The sequence below is a fragment of the Cercospora kikuchii genome, assembly GCF_019650295.1.
Source record: "Cercospora kikuchii DNA, contig_00003, whole genome shotgun sequence".
Lineage (NCBI taxonomy): Eukaryota > Fungi > Ascomycota > Dothideomycetes > Mycosphaerellales > Mycosphaerellaceae > Cercospora > Cercospora kikuchii.
In genome coordinates, this window is record NW_025408584.1 from 2,525,725 (window position 1) to 2,540,968 (window position 15,244).

The 15,244-nt window shown below is 52.8% G+C and overlaps 4 protein-coding genes across 4 annotated transcripts; 1 reads left to right on the forward strand and 3 right to left on the reverse strand.

Annotated features, from left to right (window-relative positions):
• Nucleotides 1-785: 785 nt before the first annotated feature.
• Nucleotides 786-5,783, reverse strand: CKM354_000536400 (uncharacterized protein; the record flags this gene model as incomplete). The annotated part of the gene is made up of 5 exons (XM_044800636.1): nt 786-1,248; nt 1,307-1,482; nt 1,530-5,485; nt 5,538-5,698; nt 5,779-5,783. The coding sequence occupies 5 exons, from the start codon at nt 5,781-5,783 to the stop codon at nt 786-788; spliced, it is 4,761 nt and encodes a 1,586-aa protein (XP_044656571.1).
• A 2,042-nt stretch (nt 5,784-7,825) lies between these two features.
• Nucleotides 7,826-8,664, reverse strand: CKM354_000536500 (uncharacterized protein; the record flags this gene model as incomplete). Its single annotated transcript, XM_044800637.1, has 2 exons — nt 7,826-8,130; nt 8,199-8,664. 2 exons carry the CDS (start codon nt 8,662-8,664, stop codon nt 7,826-7,828), a joined length of 771 nt encoding a protein of 256 aa, XP_044656572.1.
• A 538-nt stretch (nt 8,665-9,202) lies between these two features.
• On the forward strand, nt 9,203-10,984 carry CKM354_000536600 (uncharacterized protein; the record flags this gene model as incomplete). Its single annotated transcript, XM_044800638.1, has 2 exons — nt 9,203-10,739; nt 10,791-10,984. 2 exons carry the CDS (start codon nt 9,203-9,205, stop codon nt 10,982-10,984), a joined length of 1,731 nt encoding a protein of 576 aa, XP_044656573.1.
• Nucleotides 10,985-12,608: 1,624 nt separating this feature from the next.
• CKM354_000536700 (uncharacterized protein) lies at nt 12,609-14,559 on the reverse strand (the record flags this gene model as incomplete). The annotated part of the gene is made up of 2 exons (XM_044800639.1): nt 12,609-14,358; nt 14,426-14,559. The coding sequence occupies 2 exons, from the start codon at nt 14,557-14,559 to the stop codon at nt 12,609-12,611; spliced, it is 1,884 nt and encodes a 627-aa protein (XP_044656574.1).
• Nucleotides 14,560-15,244: the final 685 nt, after the last annotated feature.

A 15,244-nucleotide genomic window follows, 5' to 3' on the forward strand; every position in this document is an offset into this window, starting at 1 on the left:
CAGCTGGAGCACAGAGCAAGGCGTTGACGTTGACTGTCAAATGTTCTTCTCCTCGAGACTACGCAATCGCGCCTCGAATCCTCCAGTCTCTCGACTCCAGACTGTCGCTGTGGCAGCCGCGGAAGAACGAGAGACGAGGCTGGCACCCACGCACGAGCGAGGTTCTGTTTGGTCTCTCATTTCCGCCTGCCGTGCTTTCCGTAAAGGCACGACAGATGATGACGGCAACGAGGTCAGAGTCCGTACTACGCGCATGTCTTTTGGAGACATCAGGCACGCCAGGATGCCAAGAAGATATCTGAGACCGACAGCTGTCGCTATGTTAGGCATAGGTGAGCAAATGCAGTTACGACCGACCGCCAGAGTGTTCTGCGGTGAGCAAGAACGCCAGGTCCCAGCGGACTTATCATGCGAGCACCCGAGTGAGGTGCAATCCCTACCTGCCACCCAAACCGCGACCGCTGTTCTGTGTTACATTCGGCGCGCGAGCAGCAGCTATGAACGCGGGCTCGTGCGGCAAGTAGTCATCCGTCTGCTGTGTCACCAAACCATCTGTGACCCACTTTTGCTTGGCTTGCGAGGCAGCCAAGTGGCAGTGACTTGCCATGCGTGTTTACGTTGACAGGTATAGAAAATGAGAATAGTGAAAGATAAAATACTCCGTCATCTAACATTATATATACAACTCATCGAATCATCACAAGCCGTAGTCGGGTCTCTAGTACTCTTGCTCTGTCTCTATCTTCTGACTTCTGAGTAAACGCCACGCTAAAATATCAATGCAATCATTCCTGATCAGCTTTCTCATCCTTCTTCTTCCCGCCGAGTTTCTGTGCGATAGGCTTCTTGACCGCATTGACCAGTTTCCCAAGACCACCGAAGAGCTGGCTCATACCGAACGACCAGCCCTTGATTCGCACTGACCAAATGAAGAAATAGACCAGGAACCAGTTCGTGAAGACAAACACCAAGAAGATCCCAAAATCTCTCCATTTCTGCGATGCTTCGATGTTGAGTGTTGAGAGATATTGGTTTCCGGTCGAGTATGGGCAGAGCATGCATCCGGAAGTGGCGTCTGGGTTCAAGAGGTAGCCTCCAGAGGATGTTGCGAAAGCGCCAGCATATTGTGAGCAGGTCTGGCCGGGAGGCGAGTCGAATACCGCGGTTTCTGATTCGGCACATTGGATTTGGGCGCCGTTGAGTGTGGCAGCGAGGACGCCTCCGATCCACCATGTTGATGGGTTGACCCTGAGTAGGAGGTCAGCCGTAAGGCTAAAGAAGTAGATGAGAGCGAGAGAATACTTACCAGTACATCCAGTATCGCCAGAAGACAGGCAGCGATGAGTATGGTCGAACCACGCCGTTGAACAGCGAGAAGACGACGAAGAAGAAAGGCAGGACGTTCGAGATGACAGTGAAAGATGGTGCAAAGGCACAGATCCACTGTCCCCATGAGGCTTGGAACAAAAAGAAGAGCATGGTCTACGATAGTTAGCAAGAGTCGAAACGGAGAACGGGACGGAACTTACCATCAGGAAGACGTAACCCGACACTGAAGACTCGGTGGGCAATCCAGTAGGGAAGTACCAAAGGACCCAGTAGACCAAGCCACCGATGATGGCAGGGGGAATCTCCGCAACCACTTGAGCTGTGCAGAATGCGAACCAGCCATAGATTCTGGACGGGTACTCGCGAGCTTGCCAAAGTGCCATGTTTGTGAAGAACTTTGGCACAACAGCGTTGACGATCGTGGGTGGGATGACGATAATCAAGAAGCTTGTGAACATGCGGTTCTGCATATCCTGGATCGTGTTTCCGAGCTGCCAGAAAGTGAAGCCGTTGAAGATGCCGATGACAACCGAGACGAAGAGCTTGCCATAGAGATACGAGGGATCTCGCCAGTATTGCTTGAAGGTGCGCTTCAGAAGCTCAGCACACTGGACTGCAACGGGCGCAGCAAATTCTTTCTCCTGTTCCTTGCGTTTGCCTTCGGGTTGAGTCTTGCTGCGCGTGAGCTTGAGACCTTCGATCTCCTCGATGACATCTTTTGCCTGCTGACTGTTGCGCCATTCCTCATTCCAGTTGATCTTCTTACCATTCTTGCCTTGCGCTGGACGAGCGGCGGTTTCGAGAATGAATTCAGCAACATTCTTGTTGGGTGGACAATCGACACCTCGCTCGCTGAAGTACTTGATGACATCCTTGCCGTTCTCGCCCACAGGTCCGAAGTAGAAAGTGTTGCCGCCTGGATTGAGCGCGAGGATCATGTCGAATTGCTGAATGAGCACGGAGGATGGCTGGTGGATGGTACAGACGATCGCTTGTCCGGCATGAGCCAGTTTCTTTAGGAAGCGAACGATGGAATAGGCACTTTGTGAATCGAGGCCAGAAGTTGGCTCGTCCAAGAATAGTAGAAGAGACGGCTTGGCAGCCAGTTCGACTCCGATGGTAAGACGCTTTCGTTGCTCGACGCCCAAGCTGCTAATGATTGCATCTTGCAAGTCATTCAGCTCAAGAAGGTCAATGATCTTGTCCACGTATGCGATCTTCTCTGCTCGTGGAACGCTGGCTTCTTGGCGCAAGATCGCGGAGAATTCCAGCGCTTCCCGAATGGTCGCCGTGCCGTCGTGAAGATCACCTTGAAGACAAAAGCCAGTGTTACGCTGGAATGCCCCGTCGAGCGGTCGGCCGTCAACGAACATCTCACCGGAGACGACACCCATGGACTGTCGTTGCGCAAGGGTATTCAGTAGAGTCGTCTTGCCTGCTCCACTTGCTCCCATCAAAGCGACCATCACACCAGGCTTTGCGTATCCATTGACCTTGTTGAGGAGCTTCTTCTCGCCTCCCAGATACGGGACAGTGTATTCCACATCGCGCCACGTGAAGATGCTCTCCGATTTGGTGATTTGCTCGAGTGCTTCGCTTTCTTTCTCAGAGTCACCGGATTCTCCCATTCCACTCTCTTTCTTGGTTGAGCTGTCGCTGTCATCGGCGTTTCCACCTTTCTCCTCATCTGCTGGAGCAGCTTGCTTCACCTGCTTCTTTGCACGCTTTGACTTTTTGAAGGTCAAGGCGCCACCACCGCCTCCAGAGAAGTCGAACAATTCCGTAGCGACAAGAGTGAGGATAATATAGAGCACGGTGAAAGCAATCACGACTCCGAAGTTACGCCAAAGATTGGAGCGTGAGTAGTTGTATTGCGTCGCGAGGTATGCCGAGCCCTCGATTTGTTGCGCATTGACTGCAGCGCCAGCAAGAGGACAACCTTGGAATGCAGGGTCGACACCAGGACCTTGAGGAACGAGTTGGCTCGGAGCACATTCCATTGTTCTGCCAGCAAACTCGTTGGTGAGCACAGCTTCGAAGGAGTATGAGATCGGGTTGATGTGGTAGAGCCATCCAAACCAGATATATTCCGAGAGCAGCTGCGTCTTCGGTATCACGTAGCCAGTATAAATGACGAGGAGATTCAGCGCGATTCCAGAGAAACGAACAGCAGTGTCGATTTCCGGAGACACTGAAGCGAAGAGACGATAGAGCGCCGTAAGCATGATCGTGGTGATGTAAACAAAGAGCATGTAGATGAAGAACCTGCCAGCGTCGATGGTCAGGTTCGTCATGAAGTACATGAGAATTCCGAACACAACGACCTGGACGAGTATCACCGGCAGATCAGCGACGACACGAGCCATGGTGACCGCGCTGGGCCGGTAATACGCATAGTCCTTGTGCCGAGCGACCACAGCGCGTCCAGAAACGGCCTTCATCAGCTCAGTGAGCTGCAGCCATCCGAGGAAGAGAATCGAGAAGAACAGGGTACCACCGCGAGAGAAAGCTCCTTCGGTATCCTCTGGTTGTCCATAGAAAAGAGATCCGACGATGAGGCCGTTGGAAACGATAATGAAGAGTTTGGTGTAGAGCGTTGTCATGTCTCCCCACAGAAGCCAGAACTCGCGCTTCACACAGGCTTGCACCTGTCTGATGAAGCTCACCGTGTATGGGCTCTTCTTGCGCACATGCTTGGACTTGCCGGTCTGAACAGCATTTTCAAAACGCTCGGTGTCTTCGTAATCTGTTTCCTTGAGGTAGTTCTCGTAGTCTCGCACATCCTCCAAAGCGCGTTGGTATGCTGGCGAAGACCTGAACGCCTTTTCCAGCTCTTCAGGAGTCTTAGGAGCGCGATCGGCATATCCCTCGCGGAAGCGGCGCTCGACTGGATCGGTGACAGACGTGAGGAAGTCGGCAGTCGTCTGGCGATCGGGACACTCAAATCCCAGGTCGATGAAATACTGTTTGGCTTCGGAGGCAGGCCCCATGAAGATTTCGCGGCCCTGGTCGATCACCAGAACTTTGTCCATCAACTCATAGATTCCCTCGCCGGCTTGATAGAGCGTTACCAAGGTTGTGCGGTTTGTCACGTCGGTCATGATGCGAAGAGAGCGAGCATAATCCAAGGCGGTCGAGGCATCCAAGCCTCTCGTGGAGTTGTCCCAACACGTCACTGTGCTCTTGGAGGCCAGTGTCTCCGCAATAGACACTCGCTTGCGTTCGCCACCACTCACACCCCTGGTATACTCATCTCCAACAAGTGTGTATTTGGTGTGGCTGATGCCGAACATGCGCATCAGTGCGTTGGCAATCATCGGAATGTCGTCTTTGGCCTTCTTCTTTGTTTTGTTGTAGAGCGCGAAAGTGAAGGTCTGCCACACATTGAGGGATGCAAAATGAACATCGTCTTCTGGGTTGTAGTTCACCTCACCCCGATACATTTTCTTCTGCTTATCCGCGGCTATGCCTCCGTACGAGACCTCTCCTGAAACTTCGGCGTATGTCTCCCGGTTGTTGCTGATCGCTTTCAAGAAGGTTGTGCATCCAGCTCCGGGACGGCCAAGAACGAGCATCATCTCACCATCACGTACGCACCCGCTAAAGTCGTTGATCAGTGTTCGAGTCTCTCCGGTTCGTCGAGCAAGCGCTGGGACGAATCGACATATGATGTGCCACAGATCTGGCCCAAAGGTTCCCAGAATCGCATCAGGTACGGTTCGAACAAATGTCGAAGTCGCACCAACACCCTTCACAGTCAGATTCTTGTAGATGACGCCGACCTTCTTCTGTGGCTTGCCATCTTCTCGACGCTCGAAGTGGCCATCTCGCATGAACTTTTCAAGTTCAAAGTCGTCTTCTTCTTCGTCATCGTCCTGGTCCGGTCCGGCTTCGACATCTTCCGGGGTTTCTTGTGCAGTATGTTGGCGCGATGGCACACGGTTATCAGCTTGAGTGGACAATGTTCGAAGAGATTCCGGGCGGCGACTAAAGTTGGACTTTCTGCTCCGGGCGCTGGCCTTGGTGTTGACTCGCGACAATGCATTGCCATCCCTATGCGTGTCCTTCGATCGGGTGCGAGACACTGCCGTCAGGTTCCTTCTAAGAGCCTCAAAGTCCTGCATAGCACCCTCCGTGGTCCAGCCACCCACATCGGCTTTGCGATGAAGTCAGCGAAAAAGAATCCATCGAGAGAGCGGATTGCTTACTTTCTCCCCACGTCCCGTCCTGCCCTCTACTTTCTTCGACCTCCTCGGTCGGGTGAAGAGGCTCATGAATCCGCCCAGCATCTGGATGTTGGTCGCCTCGATGCCATTGATTGGCAGATTGTGATGAATTGTTGAGCTTGCGCTCATCGACACTCGAGCCCCTACAAGCAATTGAACGTAAGTAAGTGACTGTTTCAGACGCGGTTGGGCAATTCCCATTCCATCGAGCGGCGACACTCACCACATCGTGTGCGAACGGAATCGAGCTCTGAACAGAGCTACCCTGTCGATATGGGGGTGTCTCTGACGATGTGTTTTCGTTTACGATCCAATCGCGAGGCCGAGACGCGGCTGTTGTTTCGCGGCCTTCAAAGGCAGTTCTCAAGCGCAAGGCGTGCAAAGAGTGCCCACGCACGTCAGGCCAGTCTTGCTCTGCTCGCGCAGAAGGGTAATGAGGAGCGAAGGTCGGTTTGCGAGAGGAAAGGGAAGGTGGGCGAGACAAAAATGAAGGTTTGCCGAGAAGGCCGACGGCGACTAGAGCCTCCATCACTCACAGAGGTTGTCGCATCGGACGTAGCGGCGTTTAGGCTGACAAAAGACGAAATCGTCATGACCACGCGAACTGCGGGCCGATGGAGCGATCTTCAAGCCTTCCTTCCCCATCATAAAACGCGCTCCTACACGAACGCGGCCGCGGAGGTGAGATGCGGTGTTCAGCACAGTGTTGATCACGACGGCATTCCTGCCTCGACATGCCGCATGTACGTGTAATCTTCGCCATGCAAACGGAGCAAAGTGTCTGCTGTCTGCTGTCTGCTGTCTCAAAGGGCTGGAATCAGACCAGGATCCCTGTTCAACACCGACAATGCGGTGAACAAATCTGTGAGCACGGTCTCTGCGCACGACATTGGCCCAGGTCAGGTCAGGTCAGATCTTTATTACTCAGCTTGGGACAACACGTCCAGTTCAGGTACAGACGATAACAACTGCCCAACGCCGTCTCGGAACTCCGTTTCTGCTCGATCCTGCCATCGGAGCACTGTTAGTTCTAGCGCCAAATCTTAAAAACTTTGTTCCCAAGCCACAGTGACGATGTGCTTTCAATACCTCCTACGTTTCGCGGGCTGCGATCCGTCTGTCTCCCCCACTGACATGTCTGCGCCCACTCAACATCTCTACATGACTTGGCGCGACATCCTCTCACCACAATCATGACTCAAATGGGGGATTTTGTCAGCAACATGCCTGTTCCAAGATCTGTCTGCCAAGCACCACATGCATCCACATGCGCGGCCGCACAGGCCGCACCTTCTTTCTCCAGCAGCAGTCATCATGCAGACGCAACGGAGCTGGCCATCCCCGGCTGTACGATGCTACGTTTCATGCGACCATTGTTCGCCATTCGCCAGACTTCCCCAGGTCGTGTCTACGTGTGCCATTCGTTTGCAATCCACCCGAACACAGGATAAAGATTTCCGATGCCCTGGTAAGAAAGATTTCTGTGGACACACTGATGTTGTCTACAGTCCCAAAAAGTGGGAAACCGCTGATCTTACTGCCGCACCAATGCTGTTGTACTCTTTTCGTCTTGCTCCGTAAGCAAAAGCTACTCAGCGGCCCACATGAGTGGAGGATCTGGACGAAGTGAACTCCAAGCTGGTGGGACCGCAATCCAGAGTCTTGGCCTATGAAGTGGTTTCGCATCACTATTCGTGCAGTTGAAAACGGCTCCACGCGCAGACAAGCAGATTGATAAGCAGAGCGTCTCCTTAGCTTGAGCCTCCTCCTGAACGATCCACGCTTGTTCAACACCGATCGTAGCTTTTCAACTCCGACAACTGCCATCTTCCGGTCCGCCAAGAACTCCTAGGACACGCTCGCAAAGGCCTAAGTCCGCAATTCTACGGGGCATGCGTTTCTGCGTTCCCACTTGTGCCCAATGCGGTCGCTGAAAGCCCCAGGCTGTCCGATCAGCAGCATCAAAGCTATACCTCTGATCTTACCTGCCGTGCTGATCTTCGTCCGCGGCTTCCTTGAGTGTTCGATAAAGTACGTCGTATTGCTCAACAGCCGTTCAGGCCGAATGCCGTGTCCGAAACCGCTGCAGATTATCAGGAGCGCGTGTACCTCTTCCTCTTGCGCCGAAACCCAATGCACGGCTGAGGTACATGCGGCGACATTGTGCTTTCTCGTACGCAGTGAACTGTGTCAATCATGTCGACTGACGAGTCGTCTTCTCCATGAGGCGCGTACTGATCTCCAGATTGGCTGTAAACAACCTACCCCATTCATCTCTTGACGCACAGGTCGCTTCTGATAACCCACTTCTCGCCTTCCGTTACTTCCCTCCCTTCATGCAACAGACAGTCGTTGCCATGTCGATGGAGTAACAACATACCGACTGCGAGATTCGCAACTACCGGGGCAGGAGCTGCTTCACGTTTACTCGCCGGCTCAGGATAGAATACCGTCTCGCCACCTTTGCAACCAGTTGCGGGCGAGGTCAAGTACAACAGTAAAGTCCAAGTCGTCTTGGCTGGTATCGGCGCAGCAGAGTCCGCAGAAGGAAAAGAAATGTTATTGCTTTCATCGTCTGGGTCTCGTCATTAGGAATCCACATACTAAACTGACGCCGTGCAGTATTGATAGCTAAGAACTCACAATGCTGATCAAAAAATTGTCCTTTCGAATACCGATAAATCCGAATATTTGGATTAAGCCCAATCACATCCCCACCCCAGAGCTCATGAACTTCATGATCCCCATCCGCGGTGTAATTCGTCACCAACCCCTTCAAAGCCGTGCCAGACCACAGCTGCTCAGCGAAAACAGGATCATTGATTTGAAAGCGGTCATTAACGCGCACAGCCTCTCCTTTCTTCGGCTTGCCAGGCGTGGTCGTCAATGGCAACGTCGATAGAAATGAGACGTAGTTCTTGCAGAGAGTACTCGTCCAAAAGCGGGGAATTGTTAGGATTTGGTTCTCAAGAAGAGTTTCGACAGACAAATCTGCTGCGGGTAGGAGTGGTTTGAGTGCAGGCCAGTCTGGCCTTATTGATTCTTTCGGAGCTTGAGTGTTTGTTGCCGTACTTGTGGTCTTCTTCCCGCTCTTCGATTTCGGGGCCATCGCGAAGTTGGCATTGGGCGTCGGTGTGGAGGAGGAAAAGTGACCGAGATGGGAGTGAAATTGGTTCGCTCTGACGTAATCGCAAGACACGAGAACCTGTGCTTTTGAAGAGAGATTTTCTCGAGATCTTGTGTGCACGACTTTGAGTGGGCAGTTATCAAGGCACTTTCACGTCAGAGACATTCAAGCTCAAGTTCGATTGTATTCCACGAGTTGAACTTTCTGCCAGATCTCTCATGAATGCAGTTGATGTTTTGCAGCGAAAAATGGATGGCACCACTTCCCGGCTTGGCTTCCATAAATGCACCCCGCAAACGAGGGGAATAATTCTGGAGACGGCGCACGGCAGAACATCGTGGGACGTGAGTTGAGAATGTGCATACGGGCGGTAGTCCCAAAAGTGATACTTAGCCGGAATGGAAGAGCGATCTACAAGTAGTTGGCCTTGCCCGCACAAGAAGTCGTGCCTGACTTCGTTCCTAGCTTTCTGTGCTTGATTGGGCAAGGCATACAGAACAGAACAATCACAATCACCACGATGGTAGGTGTACGCTCGGTGCTCGTTGCAGGAGCACTGATGTGCTCTGCTGTGCAAGCATCGCCCTCACATCGCCATGATACAGCACCTACCGTTTCTGTGAAGAATGGATCCTACTATGGAGTGTACAACCCGACTTACAACACGGAACACTTTCTGGGAATGCCATTTGCGCAACCGCCTGTTGGAGATCTCCGCTTCCGGATACCACAGCCTCTAAACACATCCTGGAGCGATACCAAGAACGCAACCGAATATGGCTACGAGTGCATCGGCTATGGTCGCGATACCTGGTCACAGGGAAACTATGTCAGCGAAGACTGCTTGACACTGAACGTCGTTCGTTCTCGTGGAAGCCATAAAGGCGGAAAACTACCAGTCCTGGTCTGGATTCATGGTGGAGGTCACACGATGGGTGGCGCTGCAGATCGCCGCTACAACCAATCCTTTATAGTTCAGCAGGCTGCTGAGACTGACATGCCAATCATCGCGGTATCGATCAACTACAGACTTAGTGCTTGGGGCTTCTTGTATGGCAAGGAGGTCCAGGAGAATGGTCTTGCGATGCTCGGTTATCGCGATCAACGACTAGCTCTTCGCTGGGTTCAGGAGAACATTGAAGCTTTTGGAGGCGACCGAGCTCGTGTTACGATCCAAGGCGAATCTGCTGGAGGGACATCAGTTGGAGCACAGGTCGTTGCATATGGCGGCAGAGACGAAGGCCTTTTCTCCCAGGCAATCGCACAGTCCGGCTTTTCGAGTGCCCTTGTGCCGTATCCGAGTGTTGCGACTTGGGAAACAGTTGTCGCGAACATTTCTGCTGCTGTCGGCTGTCCAGGGAATTCCAGTGTGCTAGATTGTCTTCGAAAGGTTCCGACGGAAGAGCTAAATACAGTCATCAACTCGACCACAACAAGTGGTGCTGCGTATGGCGTAGTCATTGATGGAGACTTTATTGAAGGAGACCCCAATACTCAGCTGAACCAAGGACAATTCCCACGCGTCCCTCTGCTCATCGGCTGCAATACCGACGAGGGCGCCAGTTTCAGCTCGAGTGTGAACACGACCGCCGAGTTTTTGTCGTATATTGCCCAAATGGGGTATGACAATACCACTGTGCAAGACTTCGCCATACTCTATCCCGATATTCCAGAGATCGGAATCCCTGCTACCATTTCCGGACGGCCAGACGCCAGCATCGGATTGCAGTACAAGCGATCCAATGCCATCGTGGGCGACATGCGACAACACGCAAAGCGGCGCTTCACAGCTCAGAGCTGGGCAAAAGCTGGCGTAGATGTCTACTCATACCGCTTCAACGTGCTAGCCAATGGCGTCCCATACATTCAGGGCAGTCCGCATTTCCAGGAAGTCGCATTCGTCTTCTACAACACCGAAGGTCTGGGATATCCGCAAAATGGCAACCCGAATCCGCTGGGTGGAAGCGAGCGCGAGAAATATCTAGCACTCGCGTTGCAAATGACTAGATCGTGGATTAGCTTTGTCAACTTTGGAGATCCAAACAGGCAGCTAGGAGGTAAGTGATGCAGTCATGAGTGGAGGGGTTATCATCTGACAATCTCGACAGTGAAAGCAGAGCACTGGCCAGTCTATACCCTTGAGGAGCAGAGAAACTTCGTCTTCGAGCAGAACGTGACATCGCATGTGGAGCCGGACTATTACAGAGCCGAGGGAATCCAGTACATGAACAGGCTCGCTCTGGCAAGGAAGGGCAGTAATTGTACAGGCTTCGTCGCATGCGGCGCCAGCGATCTGAGTTGAGCCGAGGAGCATCCTGTTTGCAATTGGTCGACAGTCCAGATGTATTGAATGTTGCGAACAGCCAATAAATAGTCTTGCTCTTACGTGAAGCGAGGCGAGGTAAGCGACAGAGAACATCGAGATCGTTCCTTTCGGATGCGGCTTCAATGGGAGGTCGCGAAACGTGGTTCTCGTGTTGGCACTGCTCTCGATGCTTTGCACTGGTTGTCTCTCTGATCTTTGGAGGGCGCGTTTAGCTCTGGCTTTCATTGCACGCTGCTCGAACCAGTGTCGCTGGCCGTATTGGCATTGCTTGTAGTGCTCGAGCTGAGAATGCTCGCCGTGCTCTCGTTGGGAGTTACTGCCACAGTTGAATCTTGTGGTGTGTTGGATCGTATTGCGCACAGTCTCGCTGCTTGCGATTTCTGCATCTCCCAGTTGATTCAGATGAATCAGGGCATTGCTGTATGACGGAGACTGTAGCACAAGTCCAGGGCGAAGCCAGTGATTGGATCGATCGACTAAGCCGGAAGTGTTAACAACTGCAAAGCTCCTGTCACGGGGTTTCTAGCCCAGGAATTGTTGTACGTGGGAGCACGCAACAATTAGGGACTGTCTGCTGCGCGATATTAGATAACAGTTTGGATGTTACATCCACTAGCTCTTCGAGTACAAATTCGCGTTTGTCTTGTGGGTCTGAGCGATGCAAGTCTTCCAGGCTCGCTCGTCTGCAGGTCGTACTGGGAAAGCCAAGAAAATCTTCCATGCTCGGTGTCGACAGATCCTCTCGCTTGATCCCGTTAATCAACGTTGCAGACCTCCTCAAGTTCGTGGCAACATAACCGATAAATACACTCGCTCTCGCTCGAAGTGAGGCGAAATAAGCGACAGGAAACGTCGAGTTCACTCCTTCCAGACTCAATCGCATCTATCCGGAGATATCCATAGGCTGAGAAGTGAGGAATGAGGAAGGTCTAAATGTGTACAGGGCACAGACGAATTTTGTCCCGGAGTTCCACCGAATCCGCGGCTGTGGAGGCCGTGTATGCCTTGGCAGCAGCTGTTTGGGAACTTAAGCAAGAAGATGGGCGGGTTGCTTCTTGACAGTAAAGTTTCGATTCATCTTTGACACTCGTTCAGATCAATCATCTTGCTGCTGCCTTTCACTCGCCTTGTCTTCGTCCAACGACATTCCCCTGCCTGTTGAGCACGCCGCGATACCAAAACAATCCAGCCACTCAAGGCTACCACAACACCGAGCTATGGCGATGGATCCCACGGTCACGGTGCTCATCGTCATTGTCGCTGCTGCCGCTGCCGTGGTTCTCGGATGGGCGTCGACCCGCTTTTTTATCGCTCATCCACCAACTCGAGATACCGAGAACGCTAGCAACGAGCCCAGCCAAGCGCAGTACATGCGAGAAGTGCGTCTGCGGAACACCGAAATGCTCGCCAGGCAATATGGCTACGGGCCACGCGATCTGGTAAGCGGTCCTGGTGGTACTTTCTGCTCAGAAAAAGCTGAGGTCAAGGTGCCAGAGCCAGATACGAGCTACCTCTTACACGGATCAATCTGCTTGAAGATACCGTCCACGAGGATGCACGTCCTTAATTTTGCCAATGCTTCACACGCTTCCGTGCTAACTCAGTTTTCAGGAGCGCAGCAGGGATCTGATATCGGATGATCGCTCAGTGCCTTGACCCGAGCGCCGGTCTCGACATCGATGAAATAACGACTGATACGAATATCATATCGACCGGCAGCTTTGTTCACACGTATGCCAAACTCGTGCACGCGCTGCTCTTCGGGTGGGAGGACGGAGTCATCGATGTATAGATCACCACTACAACCCCACGATAATGAGCCGACACATAGTGGAGGCAGACCGAGCCCTTCTTCTTCGATCGTTATCAGTCGGGCGAGGACTTCAGCAACCGACCGAGCGCACCACATAGATTCTTTCGATGGCGCTTGGGACAAAAGAGACAGGGCTTTGCGGCGTACGGATGGGACACGGCATTTTCCAGCGACGAAGGCCAAGGCAGGAACAGTACCGACCTCGAACGTGAATGTTGAGCGTTCGCTCTTCGCGAGGAAGATTTCGGACAATCGGATAATCTCTCTGAAACTTTGCGTCCAGTCGTCAAAGGCACATTCTTCGTCTATCGGGCAGGCTGACAACCACGTAATGGCGAATTGATAGTGCATCAAGAGTGTAGCTGCAACCTCGTCCTCCTCGGGGTGAATGCGTTTGAAAGTCTCGTGCCAGCGATTTAGTCTCGAAAGCAGTAGCAGTCGTCTATCATGGATAGCTTGGTCATCGCACGGGAAGTGTCGATCGCCTAGTTTCATGGTAGATCTCTGTTCGGAGGTAATATCGCCATGCTCCCACGCAAGGTCGTACAGATCTTCCGAAACTCCTCCAAGTATCGCCGGATAATCATGCTGCCGGTGGTGGGGCTGAACATGGTCATCATCTCTGTTTGGCTCGTACAACTCTGCAGACCATGTGCCCATGTTTGTTGTATAACCGTTTTCAGGCAGTTCATAAGGCCTTGGAGGTGGCGAAGGCAAATCATCGTATTCGTAGTCGTCAAGGGTGTTGTTGGCAAAGGCCGGAATGCCACCCGAGACGCCTCTCGATAGTGCCTCTTTACGGTGGCAATTGGCAAGTCTCAGCGTTGCATGATTCTCGCCGAGCAGACGGAACAACATGTTTCGCGCCTCAGCTACAGTCGAAAATGCACCTGCGTCGTGAGGGGATTTACCAGCCCATTCCTCCACATCATGCTCAGCAGGGTGGCCCATCAGAGCACCAGAAACAGCAATTCGAGCAAATATTTGCCTGATGGCATCATACAGAGAACGACTCATGCCTTCAGGGCAGCTGGAGAACTGTCGCATGAGTGTCGCACCCGTGATGAACAGGCTGACGCCACCAAATATGTTGTCCCGGATAATCTCGATGCAGATGAAGAGAGTGCAGGTAAGCATGGCCAGGAGCGGAGTGGCGCTGCCATCGTACATTTTCTTTTGAAATCGAGAAATGGCTCGATTGTAGTGCTTCAGGGCTTTGACGTGCTCGCGTTGGATGGGCTGCTGTAACAATGACGGGTGCACGCCATTGGTGCTGTTGTCTTCCTTCGCAGTCAGGTGGAAGCTTTTCATGAACTGGGGGTGCTCGTATAGTGTCGATAGAGCCAACAATGAGTCCAAGACAAGAGGCTCTTGGTGAGCAATTTGCAGTACATGGCCGCACCAGAAATCCTTGTCTAGGTTTTGGGCAAGCCGCGGAGCAGTATGGCTCAAGAAATAGCTGAATGTCCGCTTTTCATCGTTGCTCAGATTCAAGTTGTTGGCAAGGCATCCCTGAACCAGACTCGTGCTGTCCTCGCTACGTTGTCGTGAAGTCGGTACGGCTCCGACATAGCTACATTGGCGGCCTGTTGAAGTGCAGTTACGGCATGGTCTCGACTTGTCGCACCTGATATGCCTTGTCTTGCAAGTCATACACCCGCCTCTTGATTTCTTCAAACCCAGCCGTCCATTGCGTTTCCGGGCTTCCTGGAGATTCACTTCCACGGCGGCTCGCCATGCCAGGTCGGTGGCTGAAAACATTGCTCAAAGCACGCGTAGGGCATGTGTGAGGATTGCATGTTGTTGGGCAGATCGGGTGTAACGTGTGCGTGGACACGCATGTGGTTCCTTCGTTCCTTCCGCAGATGGGTCGCGTCGCGTCTCCGAGAACAGTCGCGTGCAGAAGTCGTGGCCGACGAGTTCGTGCTCTTCTCTCTCCCACGCTGACGCTTTCCATCATGCAGCCACAATCTGCGCGATGGGGCATCCTCTGCCTGCTCATGCAAGATCAGAGAGCTGCTGGAGTGGGCAGCGTATTCGGCATCAGCCCAAGCAGGAGAGCTCCGGCCCCAGCTGTAGACGTACTGACGCTGCTCGCACCGCAATCCTGAAGCTCAGATGAAGCTTTCTTCAGAGACTGCTGAGCTCGGCACAAACCGGGCAGCTCCAGCTACTCCATGGGCCAGCGAGGCAATCTAAGGTCCTGTCCGTGAGCTCAAGAGCGGCGAAGCAAGAGCAATGAGGAGACGAGACGACACGTTCTGCTTACTGCCCCCATCCCATCATCCTCTCGCTGGCCAGGCGCAATTTTGGCCCCATCCGGACGATCGGAATGGCAGATGCTTTCTGCACAATTGCACCGCGTCTGGCCTGAGCAAGCTCGAACTTAGCAAGCCCTTCGTCAAACCATGCACGGCATGTTG